This window comes from Cryptomeria japonica, chromosome 10, assembly GCF_030272615.1.
Source record: "Cryptomeria japonica chromosome 10, Sugi_1.0, whole genome shotgun sequence".
Classification (NCBI taxonomy): domain Eukaryota; kingdom Viridiplantae; phylum Streptophyta; class Pinopsida; order Cupressales; family Cupressaceae; genus Cryptomeria; species Cryptomeria japonica.
In genome coordinates, this window is record NC_081414.1 from 765092391 (window position 1) to 765114609 (window position 22219).

The window sequence follows — 22219 nt, forward strand, 5'->3', positions numbered from 1 at the left end:
TACTAATTTAGGGAGATGGATCCTTGATTTTGGGACTTCACATCATATGGATTCATCAAATAATATATATTTAGTATTTAATATTTTTTCTTCATCACATATCTTGACGAGTAACAACATACATATGTATGTTAGTGGAAGAGGGCCTATTGAAGTGAGGTCTCCTTCACTGATATTCTTTTTGCAACTTCATTATCAACTAACCTTCTTTCTATCTAACAAATTGCATATAGTGTGATAAGGAAGAGTGTTGAGTTGACACTAGATTCTATGTTCATTCAAGATTTGTAGAGAAAAAGATCTTATCAAAATTGTGAAGGTCGATGATTAGTCTATATTATAAACCTTCACACATTTGTTGATATTTATTCTATTGATTTTCACACTTAAGAATCTAGTATAGACACTTCTAAGGAGATATAGTATGGTCATTTGAACCTTCAATTTTTTTCATCAACTTTGGTTTTAGATATATGTGTTGGCATTCATATCTTGTTGCTTCTATTAAGTCTATTATTAAAATACATCTATGGATTTAAATGATTCTTTAATATTTATAGTGGGATCATATTCAATATCTTCTAGAGATAGATCCTTGGGATGAGTACTTGAGATCTTATAGGTTTTTTTGTGATCCCCTTGTAGATTTAAAGGACACACTTTAGGGCATTGAGACCCTCTTTGATGATAATTTTGTCACAAATATAATCACTTCCTCTTTGGATCTTGTCCTACATTCATTTCCACAAGTTTCTATACTATCACTTAAATCTTTAGTTAGGGCTAGGAATCTTGATTTATTGTAGTACCTCTTGACATCAACATGGTGACACTTAATAAAATTCCAAATACATCATACATTTTGATATCTCTTCCCCCATATTCCTTTCAAGAATTAGAAGATATCCTACATTCACCTTTGTGTTTGTTTCTTCTTAAGGGGGGGAACATTATTTAGCATTTATGGATCATCTTTAGCATTCATAGTCAAACATCTACAATCAAAGAAGGAGACTACAACTTGAGAAGGGGTTTCATAATCTATCTTCTTGTTTATCTATTTGAGATGGGGGGTGGGGGAAAGGAGCTTCTCTCTCTTTACTTTGGCATCATGGAGAGAGAGGGATGACACTTTCTTTTTGAGGGAGATTTAATTTGTATGAGGCTTTATCCTTCCTAGTTCCTTGAGGGAGAGATTTATAGATGGTTAGCTAAAATGGCTACACATTTGTTAAGACCTATGCATCCATCTCTCATACCCACCTAAGCTATTCTTATGAGGGTGTTGGTGTATTATTTTATTTTTGTTACATATTATGCACTTAGGATAGGATAATCTTGTGGAGGTAGGTTTCTACTTAGACAAGTTGATTTTGCATCATGTGACTTTCACTTTCCTAGCATGGCAGAGATATGCACACTTTTGAATCTATTTCCTTTATCACACATCGTTTGTATTTTCACATTTGTTGGTTCTCTCTCTCTCTCTCTACACACACACACACACACACACACTTGTAGCTCTCATTTGAGCTGTTGTCTCCATAGTAAAATTTTATGCTTTCCCATTCATTTTAGGTTCAATTTGATCCAATTTGTCTTTTGTGTAATAAGTTGCATGGAATAGGAGTATTTTAGTGTAAAATAAATACATTAGATGAGCCTTGATCAATCTTGACTTGCCACATCCAATGAATCAATATTCAACTTGCAAATTACTTGTTCCCTTAATTCATTTTGTTCCTTGAGATCAAACTTTATTTTTTCATAAAAAAATTGACCCCCACATTTTTTAATTCAAAATTCAAAAGTATGTGTATGTCATCCCCTTCAAACTAGTTTTTTCTTACTGGTTTTAATGTAAAAATAAATAAATAATAATCTAGAGTGTTGGAATAAGCCCTAATTCATTATGATCAACATAGAATTACTAGACACCTCTTGCAAACATCAAGATTACATCAGACATCCACAATAAGACATGATTAAGCATATTACATGATTGCTTATTGTATCTTTGATAATTTCTTGTATATCATGGAATCAATCCAACTAGATGTTTGACAAAGGGAGAATATACTCTACTTAGCTAACTCCTCAAAGATGTTTGTCAACACCACTGATCACTTATTGGAGGTCCAAATATTTAGGCAAATTCAAGATTATCATACATAGAAGATTGATTTTGTGAAATTGAAATCAATTCTACAATACACTTTTACTTAGAATTGATTTTATGACATAAAATCAACTTGTAATCCATTTTTCAATGGCTATAATTTTAAATGCCCATGCTAGTGAAAAATGAGTTGCATATTGTAAAAAAATGACAAAATAAAGTTATATTTGGTAATAGAAAGTTAGAGACTAGTTGAGTAAAGAGGCCATAAGAATAATTTTGGCTATACAATATTGTTAAAATTTTAACATTGCACTATTGATTCTTCTTCATTCAATGTGACAGAGGTACCGCAAAAAAATAGAGTTTTCTAAATTATTGATCTTTTCCTTTCATCAATATAAGTTGTTAGAGATACTTATTCCAATTGTTGCACCATTGTTATTCAATCCAACATGTCATATGTGAACCTATAAAAATAAATTTGTATCATATTCATCCCTAATATGAAAAAAGAAAGCCCATTAAAATCATTTTTTTTATTAAGTGAAACCAAAAAACTAAAAAACATGGCATTGAGAGCTATAGGAAGTAAATTAAAAGATATGCTTGCTTAAAAGAAACGAATTTTATCAAAAAGATAAAAACATTGAATCAAGGAGGAGGTTTGTGAGGGGACCATCAACCCAACTTTCCATATTTCTTCTTTAGTTTTCCATTCTTCCACTCCCTTTTACTTTTTGATATAAAAGGTAATAAATTCACTTGTGGTAGAGAGATTACAATGTACTTTGGAAGAATTAGAGTAGGAGTTTTCCTAGATTAATCTATTTTGAAAATAGTTGGTATATCTCTTTGCAAAATCTCAAGTCTTTGAAGTTATAATTTGTAATCTTTTGAATTCAAGAACATTATGTGATTATGTATATATCTAGTTTTTCATATTGTGTTTATTTTTTGTAAATGAAGTTCAGATGCTTTTCTAACTATGCTCCCTTTTGTTTTGTCAGTCAATTGAATTAGAACATTTAGAATAGTTTTCTATCTTTCATTAGAAAGTAAAACTTCTATTTGTAAATCTGAAATTTTTTGAACCTCTTGCAAGTTAATACCTATGTCATTGTTGCTTTCCATTTATTATAGTTGTGTTTATGTTACCTCCCATTTCACATCCCACACATCAAAGTCATTGCAAGTGAACATTCTTGCATTGGTTTTTAGCCTTTAAGATAGGCTTAATTTTCATCCATTTTATTCTCTTTTCTCCTCCCCCCTCTCCCTCCAAGAGTTAGTGATCTCATTGAAAACATTATGAGGGACTGACTTCTAAATTCCTAGAGGCTAACTCACAAATCACATCCCATGTTTCCTAGAGGTTAACTCACAAACCACGTCCCATGTTTTTGAGGTTTTCCATGTTTGTGCAAGTTTGTACACAGCATTCAGGTGCAAATTTGAACATCAACAGAACCCATATCATTTAGCAATCATTTTTTTAATAAAATGAATATATTTGACATATCACAAAATATTTACTGGATGATAAATCATTAAACATCTCTTAAAAACATATTGACATTGAAACTAGAACTAAATACCTTAATTTTTTTTTTTGTTTATTTAATTTTTCCACATTTATTCGTCATTCTCGACTGTATATCCCATCACAACAATTTAATAATTAATTTACCATAGAATGGTGCATTCATGTCTTTAGAAGATCAAACCTCATTTTCAATTCATTAACACAATATGTAATTGCAGACATATGGTTTCCACAGTCTATAATATTGTACATAATTTCTGGTTTTGATTCTGAGTTTTTTTCCTCCACATTCCTTCATCAGGAAGTAATTATTTATCATTCTCAACTGTATATCCCATCACAACAATTTAATAATTATTTTATCATAGAATAGTGCATTCATGTCTTTAGAAGATCGAACCTCATTTTCAATTCGTTAACACAATATGTAATTGCAGACATATGATTTCCACAGTCTATAATATTGTACATAATTTCTGCTTTTGATTCTGAGTTTTTTTCCTTGATATTCCTTCATAAAGAAGGAAGACAAGAGAAGATGAAAGATCATGGAGTTTGATCCCAAACATCAAGAAAAATAACTCACATAATCAAAACCAAAAACTATGCACAACAATATATAATGATAAATGGAGTACATGTAAACCTATTGAACAAGACTTATCTAACTCGGCGATCAATTGTATGTCTTGCTGGTGGGGCAGGGGTACCCAATAACACCTTGCTTATTCTCTCACTGCTAAAAATCAATACCACAACAATCAAAAGTCCAATTGCAAATCCCACACCCACTGCAATGAATGAAACTGGTCCTTCCTCCCCTTCACTTTCTTCCTCATCCCCGTCTTCATGAGGAGGAGGAGTTGTACATGACACAAGCAAAGGGGATCCACACAACTGACTGTTGTTTGCAAAGCTTGTTGCATTAAATGTGGAGAACTGAGTTCCTTCTGGAATCCTACCTGACAACTTATTATTTGATACATCAAACACTGCTAAAGAGCTTATGGATGTGAGTGCAGAAGGGATTTTACCAGACAACTGGTTGTGTGAAACATCCATCATTTCAAGAGAAGTCAGATTTCCAAAACTGCTGGGAATGGAACCCTCAATACTGTTCCAAGACATATTCAAAGAAAACAGGCCCTGAAGCTGACCTATTGATGCTGGAATTTCACCTGTGAAATTATTTGCTGAGAGATCTATTAGTTTGTATCCATCCAGATATTTTAATTGCCTAATTTTTCCCTTATAATTGAGATGTATATCAATGGTGAAGTATAGTGAATATGCTTGAGCAGGGTGGTTAAGTCTCCCTACAATGACCTTTGAGCCCTGCATCCCAGCATAGTCATCCTTCATGCTCTGAAGCTTACCAAGATCTGTTGGTATGCTTCCCCTGAATTGGTTTCCTGACAGGTCCAAGATGTCAAGTTTACTCAAGTTGCCAATCCCTAATGGAACAAAGCCCTCCAGCTGATTTCTTCCTAGAATAAGCACTTCCAAGTCATGGAATTGAAGAGCCTGGGATGGGAAATGCCCTGTGAGGAAGTTGGAGCCTAGGTCAATCACTGCAATGGCAGAAAAATTTCTCAGAGCCACAGAAATGTCTCCTGCAAAATTATTCCTGTGAAGAACTAAGTACCGTAATGATCCAATGGAACCAAGCTCTGGTGGAATCTTTCCCTGTAGATGATTTTCACCAACATTAAGTATGGACATAGAAGTACAATTCTTTAGATTTGGAGGCAGAATTCCAGTAAAAGAGTTCCCTGAGAGATCTAGCACTTGCAGTTTGGAGAGTCTGCTAATGCTCAAAGGCAAATCTCCCATCAAGGTGTTGCTGGATAAGTTTAGAATCTGAAGATGGGTTGCATTTCCAACCTGTGGGGAAATATGTCCATTAAGAAAATTCTGAGACAAGTCCAAGGATAGCAGAGACTGTGTATTGAAGATTTGTGGAGGTATTTTGCCTGCAGGAAAAGAGTGGAAGCATTTTAGTTGGCTGAATTGAAATAATAAGAGACATTAAGTTTCTACAGTCTATGTTAATATACTTGAAGTCTTGAAGGCCTCTGGATTTTAACTGTGTTTATCTTTTTGAATCCACATTTCGAATCATACTCTATGATCTATCATTTTCTCTTTTCTAGTTCAATATTTCTGATGATAGTATGATCTGAAATGTTGATTCAAAAGGATAAATACCAGAAACCTTCAAGCATATGAATCAACACGGTTTAAACATTAAAAAAATAGGGTATATTTTTAAAAGGAAATCCGGTTTGTTAGCCAATTTAAAATTTTAAAATCAGGTCAAAATTGCAGAAAGTACCCATTAAAAAATACCATGTTTACCTGCAAATTTGTTTTGTCCTAGACTCAAATAATTGAGAATTGGCAGCTCTGAAAGCCACGGGGGAATCGTTCCTGTCAGGGCATTTCCTGTCAGATTTAGAACACTGAGATTTCTCTGTTGAGATAACCATATGGGCAGAGGACCTGAGAGCCTGCATGCCGACATGGACAAATGATTGAGCTGAAATCTGGGACTGAACCCCACAGGCCCTGCATCATCAAACCAATTTTGCTGAAGAAACAAAAGAGTAAGCGAGGAGGCATTTTCCATGGACTTGGGGATTCCTCCTGATAATTGGTTGCTACGAAGATTCATAAGATTCAGCTTGTTTAGCTCTCCGAAAGAATCTGGTATGGAACCATTCAGAGTGTTTTGAGAGATATTCAGCGTCTTCAGTTCTGAGAGTTTCCCCAAGCCATCCGGAATCGACCCACTTAAAGAATTCTTGCTCATATCAAGGAACTGCAACTGAGAGAGTTTTGGAAACCACCCAGGAAGAGAGCCTGCGAAAGAATTTGATGATAAATCCAGCCTCTGCAAATCCGTAAGGTTCTGAACAGAAGAAGGAACGAGTCCAGCCAAGGAATTGTTTGCCACACTCAAAATCTGTAAATGGGTAAGATTTCCAATTTCCAAAGGAAGGAAACCATTGAATCGATTGAAGGACAAATCCAGCTTCACCAATCTGGTCAGTTGGCCAATCAGCGGACTTATGGAGCCATTCATTGTGTTCCTACTAAGGTCTAGCTCTTCCAACATGCCCAAATTATAATACAGAGAGGGAATAGAACCTGATAAGCTATTCTCTCGAAGCACAAGGCTTCTCAGACTCTTGAGCTTTTCGACATCAGGGGGAAGGCTTCCTGATAAATTGTTCCCGCTTAAGTCCAGAGCTTCCAACCTTGTCAATGTTAAGATTTGTGAAGGAATTGGGCCCATGAATGAAGCACCAGTTACATGTAGTGTAGAGAGATTTGTGAGATTAGCAAGAGGAATGAGGGTGGTGGAAGGAATAGGAACAGCTGTTTCTGTTGTGAAATTGAGGGCGACAGAAATAATATAGCCATCTCTGCTGCAATTCACTCCTTCCCATTGGCAACATTGATAACCCTCCCAAGAAGAAAGTAGAGATGGAGGTTGAACGTTGGCTCTCAAGCTCACAAGTGCCCTTCTTTCATCTTTCCTGCAACAATTCACATGATTCAAGAGGCAAAATACCATCACCCATCTACACAAGTGTATCACACTCCTGTTCCTATGGACTATTGCCATGGTAAAATCTTACAAGTATCTCAGTCTTGAATTTGGTGGAACAGATATTCAACAGTTCTTATATTTTCTGATGATGGATCAGAATAGAAAAGAATTGAGGGAGATGAACAATTCTTACTACTATGATGATCCATCCTAGAATAAAAAAGAGTTGAAGAAGATGAAAAAAAGTTAATAGAAAGTCTATAATTATGTGGGAATCCTTTCAAGGACTTCTAGTTTGAGATAGGCTTAGTCGAAGTTTTACAGCTTTACATTGTCAAAGTCGAAGTTTTACAGCTTTACATTGTCAACGCCACTGCAATCTTATTTCTTCTTTTCATATGGTACCTACTCTTGATTCAAATAACTAGTCAAACAGGGAACTGATATCCAATATTGAATGCCAGTTTTTGACATTTATAGCCTTTTGCAAATACGTGTTTTTATGACTATCAATTTTTTAATTATTCTCTTTTTATGAATATTTGACATATCAAAGAATGAAAAGTCAAAGTTTACATCATTTTGATTATTTTAATATTTATAACAAAAAAAAATATTAACAGAATGTGAACAATCATTAAGAGATATTAATTTATTAGAGAGAAAGATAAATATAAGAATATTAATATTAAATATAAATTTCATTAATAAATCTTTTATCATCAAAAAATAAAATTAAATTAAATTGAGCAAAATTAAAATTCACAAAAAAAGCTTGAAAATAAATATGACTATTACAAATTTACAATCTTTTTGATATTTATTTATTTATTTTAAATTTCTTGTTCAAAAAAATGATTCTTCTCTTGGGGTGGGCGGCAAGCAGGCTAAGAGGAGTAGGTGCAAACAACCTATGAGGATGTTGGTATTGGTGGTGTTGGGCGAAACAACTTTGGTTTTGTTCAGTTTATCTTTTCAATTTATAAATTCATACGAATAATTACATGGAGGCTCTTGCTATTTTGTATGCTATGGAGAGAGTTTGTCATCTTAACTGGAAAAAGGATTATTTGTGAATCCGATTCACAAGTGGTATGACTCTACTGAATGGGCAATAGTTGGATGATGTTACTTGGCACTAGCTTTGCTTATTAGACGGATTCTAAGGTTGTGCAACTCTTTGGAATATGTTATTTTTACTCATATTCCTAGGGAGTGGAATAGAGTAGCGAACTAGACAATTTTCTTTGGAGTTGCCTCACATGTTGGAGCAGTTAGCCGATGAGGATGGGGTTGGTTAATGTTTTGTTCTTTGTTGGGCTGTTGGCCCTTCTTGCTTTGTAAGTTTCCTTATGTTTAATATATTTTTACTGCTCTTCTATAAAATAATAATAATAATAAATTTAATTACAATTTTTTTAATATTATAAAAATAGTTCAATTCAGATATATATTGAGAATTAAAAATCCAAATCAGATATTTTAAAATATTGAGTTATGAATATATTCAATTTTTTTAAAATCTAGGCTTAATTTTTTATTAGAAAAATGATAATTAAATTGAGAATTATGTTTTAATAGGTAACATAAATTTAAGGGGATTCAAAAACATTCAAATTGCAATGTGGATTAAAATTACTTAATTTCACCTATCATGTGATTTAATTTTGGGATGAAAGAAAATGATATATTTTAGTGATCAAATCTACCAAGCTAATTTTAGTAGTAAAGCACTTTGTAATTGGGCTTCAACGTAGGGACTAATCCACATATACTGCATTCACAAATGACAAAAGAGAGAAAAGCATATACCTTATTGATTAAATCTACCGAGCTAATTTTAGTAGTATATCGATTCTTCACAACTATAATTGAGTTTCAAGGTCATGGATTGATACACACATGCTCCATTAAAAAATGATAAAAGAGGACCTCCCCTAGTATTTCCATATGACAAAACTACATTGATAAAATGAGAAGAAAGTTCATGCAATTATTTGACTAAGCCAAGTGCAAAATTGATCCAATGTTGTGTTGTTTGTTCCACTTGCAACCAAACTCAATGCCACATATAAGAGAGAAAAAAAAACATCCTCTGCACTTACTTGTAGTGCTTCATTTGAAAAATCAAGTGACAAATTTGTTTGACTATGAATTGAAGACTTGATATTTGTTACTCATCAATTCAATGTATACTAAGTACAATATGCCTACAAAGTAGAATTGTGCATCCACAGTTTGACCCAACTTTAATTATAAACATTAAAATCAAAAAAATGAAAATGAACTTCAAATTGAATAAATATAAAGATATATGTGAGAGAATGGAATGACAAATTGGTTTCATTAGGAAATGATTGTATCCATTATATCATCAAGTACTGCTAGAGATCTAATGTGAAGTGAGGCACACCTCATTAGCATTTTTCTGTAATGTTCTAAGATCACACCACTTTTTCAATTTATTATTGATGATAATATCATTTGACTGATTGGTGTCATGAGTGGAAATAAAATTTGGCTATTCTATTACCCTCTCGATAATTGAGAGAAAATAAAGGGAAATTATCTAGTAATGACGATGCTTCATTGAGAATATCTTGGATCTTCTAATTTGTTGATTGCTTAATTCTAAGGCAAATAATGATGACCATTAAGTCACCTTTAGTAATATTGTTGTTTGGGGAGAAAGACTTTATTAGTTGCAATCCAAGTAACAGTGCTTTTTGCTCTTCTTCATTATCCCTTTGTAGAGAAATTCCATTGAAGCTTCTGAAGCGAACATGGAATGAGTCCAGCCAAGGAATTGTTCCCCACACTCAAAATCTGTAAATGGGTAAAATTTCCAAAGCAAGCAACCCATTGAATCGATTGAAGGACAAATCCAGCTTCACCAATCTGGTCAGTTGGCCAAGCAGTGGACTTATGGAGCCATTCATTGTGTTTCTACTGAGATCTAGCTCTTCCAACATGCCCAAATTATAATACAGAGAGATAATTGAACTTGATAAGCCATTCCGTCTAAACACAAGGCTTCTCAGACTTTTGAGCTTCCAACCTTGTCAATGTTAAGATTTGTGAAGGCATTGGATCTCTGAATGAAGCACCAGTTACATGTAGTGCAGAGAGATTTGTGAGATTAGCTAGAGGAACAAGAGTGGTGGAAGGAATAGGAACAGCTGTTTCTGTTGTGAAATTGAGGGTGATAGAAATAATATAGCAATCCACTCCTTCCCACTGACAACAATGATAACCCTCCCAAGAAGAAAGCAGAGATGGAGGTTGAACGTTTGCTCTCAAGCTCACAAGTGCCCTTCTTTCATCATTCCTGCAACAATTCACACAACACAAGAGGCAAAATAACATCACCCTTCTACAGAAATGTATCACACTCTTGTTCCTATGGACTATTGCCATGGTAAAATCTCAGAAATATCTCAGTCTTCAGAAGAAATATCTCAGCTTCGGAACAGATATTCATCGGTTTCTACTATTATGATTGGGATCTATGATTTATTATCAGAATGAAAAAGAGTTCAAAGAAATAAAGAGTTACTATTATGATTAGAATCAAATATCATGAGTTCAAAGAACTAAAGAGTTCTTACTTCTATGATTAGAATCACATATCATGATCTATCTATCATCTGAACATAAGAAAGTTAAAAAAAAACTATAATTATGTATGAAACCCTTCAAGAGTTAAAAAAAAACTCTAAAAAAACGATAATTATGTATGAATCCCTTCAAGGACTTTAGTTTGAGATAGACTTAGTCGAAGTTTTGCAGCTTTACATTGTCAACGCCACTGTGATCTTATTTCTACTTTTAAGTATGGTACCTACTCTTTGACTCAAATAACTAACCAAACGGAAGACTTATGTACTCTATTGAATGTCAGTTATTGACTTCCATAGCCTCTTACATAGACATGTTTAAATAAACAGCAATTTTTTAAATAATTTTCTTTTTATGAATGCTTACATTGGAAAGGAAGAAAAGCCAAAATTCACAACTTTTTTTAGTTTAATATTTACTAACAAAAATATCAACATCAACAATCATTATCTTGTTTTTAGTTTTACTAATTTTTTAATCGTTAATCATTATGTTGTTTGATATTTAAAATCTTCGCATTAATTATTATCATGAATTTCTATCTCCTTTCTTTACATTAGCGAAATTGACCCTTCTTTGTTTAGAGTACTTAGTACCTATGTTATAAGTAAATGGAACTATTAATATTAATTATTTTTCAAGTTTTTTTTTTTTGAGTGGTAAATGTGAGATTTTCAGTTTGGCCCATATCAAGTGAGTTTACAATCGAAGGACTCCTCACATGAATGTACAAAATTGTCCAAACCTATGAGCATGATAGCCTAATAAGGCCATAAAGTCTAAGAGTGCACCAATCTGGCAAGGGAATAGATTACAAGCATGAATGCCAACAACATCAATGCTAAGGTTCAAACTTGTGAGCACATTAGATTGGAGGAGGCACAAGCCTACAATCACAATGTCTTAGCTAGGTTTGAACCTTGGTGGCAACATCGATAATGCCACAACTCAACAATTAGACTATGGGATGAACCCCAGGGCAGAATACAAATGCCTCACTCCACATCTTGCGAGTAAATCAATATACAAGATCTCGAGTGCCCTTCAATTGTTGACACAATATAGAGTAACTTCATGAGGTTTGAACATTGGTCGATGGCATTACAAGCAAGAAGCATCACCATTTCACCAAAGTGTCACATTATAAAGTAGAGGGAAGAACTTAGAAGAGCTTGCATGAACACTATTCAAAACACTACTAGCTTAACTAACAACTATATACTTAGATGAACTAATTGTTGTGTAATGGAAAGCTAAACCTAGACTAATAGTAAATTGCAACACAAATTAGTTGCGAACAATTAATGAAGAAAGTAAAACAAAAGATCATAATAACACATAAGACACAAATTTACGTGATAAAATCTTGACAATATGCCAATGAAACATCTAGGAGGCAAGGTATTAGTATTCTTATTTCTGAAAGAAAACAATTGCAATCTTCACAATTGTTGCTCTTACCATTAATTTTTTTGCAATAACTTTGCCTTCAAGGCAACAAAAATATATTAAATATCTCCAAGATAACAACACCACCAAACTTAGAAAATAAATAGTTTTATTCCTTTAAAGAAATTAGGAATTTCCTCTCATAGAAGAAAAACTATTCTTGTAAAAGATAAGATATTATTTGTTTTATTGTTTTATTATTTTATTTGTTGTCACTGTCCAACAATATCCACCTTCATAACAATTTGCATAATACTTGTCCATTCCCAATCATCATGTTTTTTTGCAAGCCAAGAAAGACCAAACTCCACCTGAGCTTCTCTAATAATTCTAGTTTTGTATATACATGTTTGCACAATTTTTGGTGTATGAACTTTCTCAAGAGTTACTCCACCTCCACCACCACCACTAACATGTCTTACAAAATGGTACTTAATTTCAACATGCTTGGTCCTATTATGATAAGCTACATTTTTAGCCAAATGGATAACACTTTGACTATCACAAAATATAATAACTTTTTCTTGCATTTTTTCAAACTCATCCAAAAGACCCTTCAACCAAATTGTCTCTTTACATGCATGTGAGACAACATATACTCTACCTTAGTTGTGGATAAATAAATTGTTGAACTTGAAGCTTGAACATCGAACACATAGCTCCAATTGCAAGAGTAAAGACATAACTTGAAGTAGATCTCATTTTGTCCCTAATCATCAACAAAATCTAAATCAACATAACCACATACCGAATCATTGCAACCATTATAAGTGATGCAATAATCACATGTGCCTCTAAGATATAGATGCACACATTTCAATGGTGTCCAATGCTCTTTACTTGGATTGCCATGTATCTATTGACAACAACAATTACATGTGAAATATCTAGCCTTGTACATGCCATCACATACATTAAATTCCCTGCTACATTAGCATATATGGCCCATGAGACATATAAACCTTTTCTTCTTTAGTACTAGGTCATAAACTTGAAGAAAACTTAAAAGGAGAAGCTAAAGGTATATTTACTAGATTCACATTTGGGTATGTGCACCAAGTTGTGGTATCAAAAGGGGGTCTTAAGATGCCACTTTTTTTTCTTCTGAAATCAACAAAGTCTGAACTTCAACGACAAATTGAAGATAGTTACACTCCAAATTTGAAGATGCAACAAGAACAAGAGTTAGAGTGCTTTGAGTCTACTTTCTAAACTACTAATTTATTTTTAAAATGGTGGATATTAAGGGCTTCAAAAAGGGAGGCCACAAAAAGTGGTCCTGTTTTTATGCAAAAAACATAACATAGCGTTTGTTGTGGCCCCCCTAAAATGTTAACTTTTTTTTTTTTAATTTTTAAAATCGCTTCGGTGAGAAATTAGCTAACACCTTTTAGTTTATGCCAGATTTTTTAGCTAATTTTTTAATGAGTATATGATTTTTTACTAATTTTCAAAGGGGACACATCTTAAAAAATAGAAATTTGAGCGTGCTCCCCCCTAAAATCATTGAAAACTAATAAAAAATCAAAACTTTTTTTTTAAAATTGTGTAGAATGGAGTCTAGTTTCTAAAAATGTAAGTTTTTTTCAAAATTTGATGAACGTGTAAAAATCTATACCCAAAATAGTGCATGTTGGTTTTTGACAAAAAACGGATACACAGACAAAAGAAATTATAGATGAAAGACAACAAAATCAAAATTTGAAATAAATTACATTTTTGGATAGATAAGAGGGAGCTCAAGTTTACCATAGTATTTTTTTTTAACTTCATTGAAACACATGCAAACCTGACAGAGAGCACGACAAAAAATATGTCAAAATTTTCAATGCTATGATAAAAACACGTCTCTATCCTAAAATGGTCGTCCAAACATTTGGGTTGGATTCCCAAGGTAAATCCAACCCATAGGTTTGGTGTTTCCCAAAGAGGGCCATTTGGCGCGTGCCAAATATGGCGCTCGCCCTATTTGGTGTGCGCCAAATGTGATGAATGGATTTTTCCATTTGGCGTACGCCAAATGTGGTCTATATTCCACATTTGGTGCGCCCCAAATAGGGAGAGCGCCAAATATATATATAGAAACCCCCATCTCACCTCTCCCAGTTCCATCTCTCTCTATGAACTTGATCTCATATTCTCTCCCTCCCCTTACCTCTTCTCGGGCTCTTCATTCTTATAGATACATACTCTTCTTTGTCCCTCCACTCTCTAGCTCTCACAATTCCCTTATTCTCCTATCCCTCGAGATATCTCCCTTTCCATCCTTACACCCATCTAATTCCCTCTCTTACCTCTTTCCCTAAGTTTCTTCATCACTTCCTCCTCTCTCTAGGTCCTAAGGGGTCATAGGACACCATATGACCCCTTAGGACACAATATGACCTCTAACGACACCATAGGACCCATAAGGACACCATATTCTGTCCTAAGTGGTCATAGGACACCATATGACCCCTTAGGACACCATACAACCCATAACGACACCATATGGTGCCTTAATGGGTCATAGGACACCATATGACCCCTTAGGTGTCGTTAGGGATCATATTGTGTCCTAAGGGGTTATATGGTGTCCTATGACCCCTTAGGACACCATACGACCCCTTAGTACACCATATGGTGTCAGTATGGTTCGTATGGTGTCCTATGACCCCTTAGGACACCATATGAGCCCCTAATACACCATATGGGGTCAGTATGGTCTTATGGTGTGTGATGATCCCTTAGGACACCATATGACCCCTTAGGACACCATACGACCCATAATGACAACATAAGGTGTCTTAAGGGGTCATATGGTGTCTTAAGGGGTCATAACACACCATATGACCCGTTAAGACACAATATGATCCCCAACAACACCTAAGGGGTCATATGGTGTCCTATGACCCCATAGGACACCATATGACCCCTTAGGACACCATACGACACATAATGACACCATATTGTGTCCTAAGGGGTCATATGGTGTCCGAAGTGGTCATAGGACACCATATGACCTCTTACGACACCATACAACCCATAATGACACCATATTGTGTTCTAAGGGGTCATAGGACACTAGATGACCCCTTAAGACACCATGTGACCCCTTAGAATACCATATAGTGTTGTTATGGGTCATATGGTGTCTTAAGGGGTCATATGGTATCCTAGCAGGTCATATAGTGTCCTATGACCCCTTAGGATACCACATAACCCCTTATGTGTTGTTAGGGTTCACATTGTGTCCTAAGGAGTCATATGGTGTCCTATGACCCCTTAGGACACCATATGGTGTCATTATGGGTCATATGGTGTCCTAAGCGGTCATTAGGTGTCTTATGATCCCATAGGACACCATATGACCCCTTAGGACACCATATGACCCATAATGACAACATAAGGTGTCCTGAGGGGTCATATTGTGTCATAAGGGGTCATAACACACCATATGACCCGTTAAGACACAATATAATCCCTAACGACAACTAAGGGGTCATATGGTGTCCTATGACCCCATAGGACACCATATGACCCCTTAGGACACCATACGACCCATAACGACACCATATTGTGTCCTAAGGGGGCATAGGATACCATATGACCCCTTACGACACCATGTGACCCCTTAGAACACCATATAGTGTCGTTATGGGTCATATGGTGTCCTAAGGGGTCATATGGTGTCCTAACGGGTCATATAGTGTCATATGATGCCTTAGGATACCATATAACCCCTTATGTGTCATTAGGGTTTGCATTGTGTCCTAAGGGGTAATATGGTGTCCTATGACCCCTTAGGACACCATATGGTGTCATTATGGGTCGTATGGTGTCCTAAGGGGTCATATGGTGTCTTAAGGTGTCATAACATACCATATGACCCATTAAGACACAATATGATCTCTAAGGACACCTAAGGGGTCATATGGTGTCCTATGGCCCCGTAGGTAACCATATGACCCCTTAGGATACCATACAACCCATAATGACACCATATTGTGTCCTAAGGGGTCATATGGCATCCTAAGGGGTTATAGGATACCATATGACCCCTTACAACACCATACAACCCATAACAACACCATATTGTGTCCTAAGGGGTCATAGGACACAATATGACCCTTAGGACACCATGTGACCCCTTAGAACACCATATAGTGTCGTTATGGGTCATATAGTGTCCTAAGGGGTCATATGGTGTCCTAACGGGTCATATAGTGTCATATGACCCTTTAGGACACCATATAACCCCTTACATGTCGTTAGGGTTCACATTGTGTCCTAAGGGGTCATATGGTATCCTATGACCCCTTAGGACACTATATGACCCCTTAGGACACCATATGGTGTCATTATGGGTCGTAAGGTGTCCTAAGGGGTCATATGGTGTCTTAAAGACTCATAACACACCATATGACCCGTTAAGACACAATATGATCCCTAACAACACCTAAGGGGTCATATGGTGTCTTATGACCCCATAAGACACCAAATGACCCCTTAGGATACCATATGACCCATAATGACACCATATTGTGTCTGAAGGGGTCATATGATGTCCTAAGGGGTCATAGGACACCATATGACCCCTTACGACACCATATGACCCCTTACGACACCATGTGACCCCTTAGAACACCATATAGTGTCCTATGACCCCTTAAGATTGTTGAATAAATGATGAATAGTTAGTACCAAACCGGTACTGAGAGGGGGGATGAATCAGTACAATCAAAAACACTTTTCCTGAACTAGTTTGACTACAAACACTGCACTTTGACTAATAAGCACTAACATCAGTCTAAACTAGATTACTACCGGTAAAACACAGTAAGAATGTCAAAGACTTAAACTGGTAACCCTTAGCTTTCCATACAATCTAATACCTCATTTCCACTTCACCCTTATGCATAAACGAGTAATCTATCATCAGAAATATAATGACTACTAGTTCAACATATTTTACCAGTTTGACATAAAACTCTAAACCATCACATGAAAGACATCACACACGACACACTGATTTTCATGTGGAAACCCAATTGGGAAAAACCACGGTGGGGATGAATACCCACAAGCTATTCTTGAACTCTTTTGAAGTTCGCTCTGTTAGGAGCCTAGTCCGGTTAGAGACTTTTACAATAGGTTCTGCTAGGAACCGATCCTGCTAAGGATCACCCAGTTAAGGGATGGCTAAATACCCAGTTAAAGGTTAGAACCCTGTTAAAGGTCACCTCGCAAGAGGATTTGAAGAACTCATTGAATTGAGTTACCCTATTAAAGTATTTACACAAAAACCTATTAAAGCTACCCGGTTAAGGGATTTTCCAACTGCTGAAATGGTTAGAAGTCAATAGGTAATACACTGATCTCATAACAACACTCAATGCCAAGGCAAATCCACTTAAGCTCCTTCTCTTCTGCAATCACACTCTGCAGGTATCAACACACTTCTCCAGTCTGGCAAGAATCAAGTATCACTCACTAGGATACACACATACCATTTGCCAACAACTTCAAAATGAAAAACATCATTGACCTTATAGGAAACAGATAGGTCGGTAGCATAAACCCTAAACCCTAAACATTAAGGTTTTACAATCCAGTCGGTTCAATCTTGATTGTTAATCACACTGCATCGAATACAACAGTCTTGAACAGATCTCAAGATATTATCCAAGGTTCATTATTTGTCGCTTTAGGAAGCTGATAACTCATCACATGCTCTCCACCATTTATAGAGACTTTGCACATTCCCAAGGTAGATAGGATCACTCTCCATGCAAGATCCTCAAGGAAATTCTTCACGCACACAAGGCTGATGTGGCAACACTTATCTGGTCTTCATACAATTATAACTCATCACAAGATGTCATCAGTTGAATCACACAAGCTTGGAATGCATCAACCGGAAACCCTGAAGCTGAGACTACCAACTGGTAATCATGCCAAATGAAACCCCGATACAAAACTTCCATTTATCGGTTCTTATTCCAACATACCAGTTCACCTTGAATAGACATACCACTTCACTTTTTCACAAATACCGATTTACACCATCATACCGGTTCTCTTTCTAGTTTGCTTACTACACCATACTGGTTCATATTATACCATCATACCGGTTCTCTTGCCAGTTTTCTTACTGCACCATATTGGTTCATACTTCAACATATTGACATCAATGACAACATACAATATCATCATGTCATCATGCTCTGCACATATGCCAACAAAGATACCATATAACCCCTTACGTGTCGTTAGGGTTCACATTGTGTCCTAAGGGGTCATATGGTGTCCTAAGGGGTCATAGGACACCATATGACCCCTTAGGACACCATACAACCCTTAACAACCTCATATGGTTTAGGATATTTGGTTATAGGGTCTATGGTTATTGTATAGGGTCAAGGATTTAGCATATTTGGTCATACGATCTAGGGTATTTGTTAGACTCTCTCGGTTTCGGTAGACTCGAATCCAGTTGCTCGTGGCAACACTTTCTCAGTTGCAACAAAAAGCGTCAGATGAGTTCAATGAAAAGTTGCACAATGCCCCATCTTTCAATCCACTCATCACGACACCGAACCGTTAGATCGTACATGTCGGGGTGGCCGAGTTTATGCTAGGAATGCCTTCTTTTTGCTCTTCAACTCGCTCGATTGTTGTGGGCCACACCCTAGCAACGAAATTGTCTAAGTGCTCAAGTTGCTCAAAGTTGTCAATATTCGGCATCGCGTTTCTCATCACTCATTAATCATAAGAATGAGCTGTCTGATCCTATGGGGTCATGTTATGACACTCTAAAAAATCCTATCTAGGATCCAGTTGCTCGTGGCGACACTTTCTCAGTTGCGACAAAAAGCATCAGATGAGTTCAGTGAAAATTTGCACAATGCCCCATCTTTTAATCCGCTCATCGAGGCACCAAACCGTCAACTCCTATGCATCGAGGTGGTCAAGTTTATGCTAGGAATGTCTTCTTTTTTCTCTCCAACTCGCTCGATCGTTGCAGCCCACACCCTGGCAACGAAATCGCCTAAGTGCTCAAGTTGCTCAAAGTTGTCAATATTAGGTATCGCGTTTCTCAATGCTCGTTAATTATAAGAATGAGTCATCTGATCCTACAGGGTCATGTTATGGAACTCTAAAAAATCCTCTCTCGGTTTTGATAGACTCGGATCCAGTTGCTCGTGGCGACACTTTCTCAATTGCAACAAAAAGTGCCAGATGAGTTCAATGAAAAGTTGCACAATGACCCATCTTTCAATCCGCTCGTTGCGACACCGAACCATCAGCTCATACACATTGGGGTGGCCAGGTTTATGTTAGGAATTCCTTCTTTTTGCTCTCCAACTCTCCCGATCATTGCGGGCCACACCCTGGTAGCGAAATCGCCTAAGTGCTCAAATTGCTCAAAGTTGTCAATATTGGGCATCGCGTTTCTTGGCGCTCATTAATAATAAGAATGAGCCATCTGATCCTATGGGGTCATTTTATGGCACTCTAAAAAATCCTCTCTCGGTTTAGGTAGAGTAGGATCCATTTGCTCATGGCGACACTTTCTCGATTGCGACAAAAAGCGTCAGATGAGTTCAATGAAAAGTTGCACAATGCCCCATCTTCCAATCCGCTTGTCGCGGTACTGAACCATCAACTCGTACAAGTTGTGGTGGTCAGGTTTACGCTAGGAATGCCTTCTTTTTGCTCTCCAACTCGCCCGATCGTTGTGGGCCACACCCTGGCAGCGAAATTGCCCAAGTGCTCAAGTTTCTCAAAGTTGTCAATATTCGACATTGCGTTTCTCGATGCCTGTTAATCATAAGAACAAGCCGTCTGATCCTACGGGGTCATGTTATGGCACTCTAAAAAATCCTCTCTCGGTTTTGGTAGACTCAGATCCAGTTGCTCATGGCGACACTTTCTCGGTTGCAACAAAAATGTCAAATGAGTTCAATGAAAAGTTTCACAATGCCCCTTCTTTCAATCCGCTCGTCGCGACACCGAACCATCAGCTCGTACGCATCGGGGTGGTGGGTTTATGCTAGGAATGCCTTCTTTTTGCTCTCCAACTCGCCTGATCATTGCGGGCCACAATCTGGCAGCGAAATTGCCTAACTGCTCAAGTTGCTCAAAGTTGTCAATATTCGGCATCACGTTTGTCGGTGCCCCTTAATCATAAGAATGAGCCGCTGATCCTACGGGGTCATGTTATGACACTCTAAAAAATCCTCTCTCGGTTTCAGTAGACTCGGATCCAGTTGCTCGTGGCGATACTTTCTCGGTTGCGACAAAAAGCGTCAGATGAGTTCAATGAAAAGTTGCATAATGCCCCATCTTTCAATCCGCTCGTCGCGACACCAAACCGTTAGCTTGTATGCGTCAGGGTGGCTAGGTTTACACTAGGAATGCCTTCTTTTTTCTCTCCAACTTGCTCAATCGTTGCGGGCCACACCTTAGCATCGAAATCGCCTAAATGCATGCATTAGATGAATATAAGTTTATGGGCTATGCACCTTTTTTAGAATGGGTATTGGTACAATGGTGTCTTACATTGTCTAATTTTGGTTCTTTCCATGTTTCCTTTATATAGTCTTATTCTGACTATAACTATTGAATTTGTGTCGATCTCCATAAGGTTGTGTCTTGGATTACAAACACATATTTAGGTTCAAAGCTTAAGTAACAATAAACTTTGTGCAATTATTCATTTAATCATTTGTACTGCAATTATGGATAACCATGATAAATGATTTTCATTAACCAAAAAGCTACAAATCCATGCAACATTATATATCGTTAAAACTATCAAATACATCCAATACAAACAAATAGGCTTGCCAAAAGCCATATGGACATAGAATTTCACGTATTCATAAAACAAAACATATGTTCAAAATTGCTATAAAGGCATACAACATGATATCCAATAAAGTCAAATAGGGGCTTGCCAAAAGCTATATGGACATAGAATGTCACATATTCGTAATACAAAACATATGTTCAAATTTTCCATATAGACATACAACATGGTATCCAATAAAGTCAAATAGGAGCTTGCCAAAAGTCATATGGACATAGAATGTCACATATTCGTAATACAAAACATATGTTCAAAATTGCCATATAGGCATACAACATACGACCCTATTCTATTAATTTCCCTCTAGGGGAAGGAAACAAATCATGAGATATCTTTGCCTGTCGAGGGGATGGAGATGTATATGATGCAGGTGTCTTTCGAGTACATCCACTCGACCTCCTCTCCAGACTTTTTTGTAACTCCACCTGATACAATGAAAAGAATGATGTTAGCATACAAAAAATGAATTTTAGAATGACATATAATAGAATAGTCACTTACCGTATACAAATAATCATGATGTTCATCCACAACAAGTGCACGTTCATGATCTGGAGTGACAAGCCCCTCCTGTAAGCATCACAATATAAATTAAACTAAATACAAGTGTCGTTAAAATTTTCAATAACATATTATTAAGATAACAAATGTAATGCTAAATTTACTAAATTTACAAAATGTCTCATACTTCTGTTAAAGCAGTTGAACTTGCTACTGCTACAGCAACACCACACTCCATTGATGCGTGGACAGCAGGAGGAGTCTTTGATGTCAACATCTGAAAAATTAAACAAAGTATATTGATTAATCACCAAAACTATCTATATTATTTAATAACAACATTAAAGATAAATTGTTTACCTGTGTGAAAGATTGTCGATAAAATACATTGCGAGGTGTTGATGTCTAAGCTCTAGCATCAAACTATTTGACATCCAAAATGAGTAATTAGAAAATCATTCACATAAGATTCAACTATCTACATATAATAATTATATTTCTTCACTCATTGTATACATGTGGAGTCGACGAAGTCGTGAAAAAGGGTGTTGCAGGAATGTTGGTAGTATTGTGAAC

At 36.3% G+C, this 22219-nt stretch overlaps 1 protein-coding gene across 1 annotated transcript; it reads right to left on the bottom strand.

Annotated features, from left to right (window-relative positions):
• Positions 1–4069: 4069 nt before the first annotated feature.
• LOC131026987 (receptor like protein 22-like) lies at positions 4070–7526 on the bottom strand. The gene is made up of 2 exons (XM_057956987.2): positions 6024–7526; positions 4070–5638 (listed from the first exon to the last, which is right to left on the bottom strand). The coding sequence occupies exons 1-2, from the start codon at positions 7294–7296 to the stop codon at positions 4326–4328; spliced, it is 2586 nt and encodes an 861-aa protein (XP_057812970.2). The 5' UTR covers positions 7297–7526; the 3' UTR covers positions 4070–4325.
• Positions 7527–22219: the final 14693 nt, after the last annotated feature.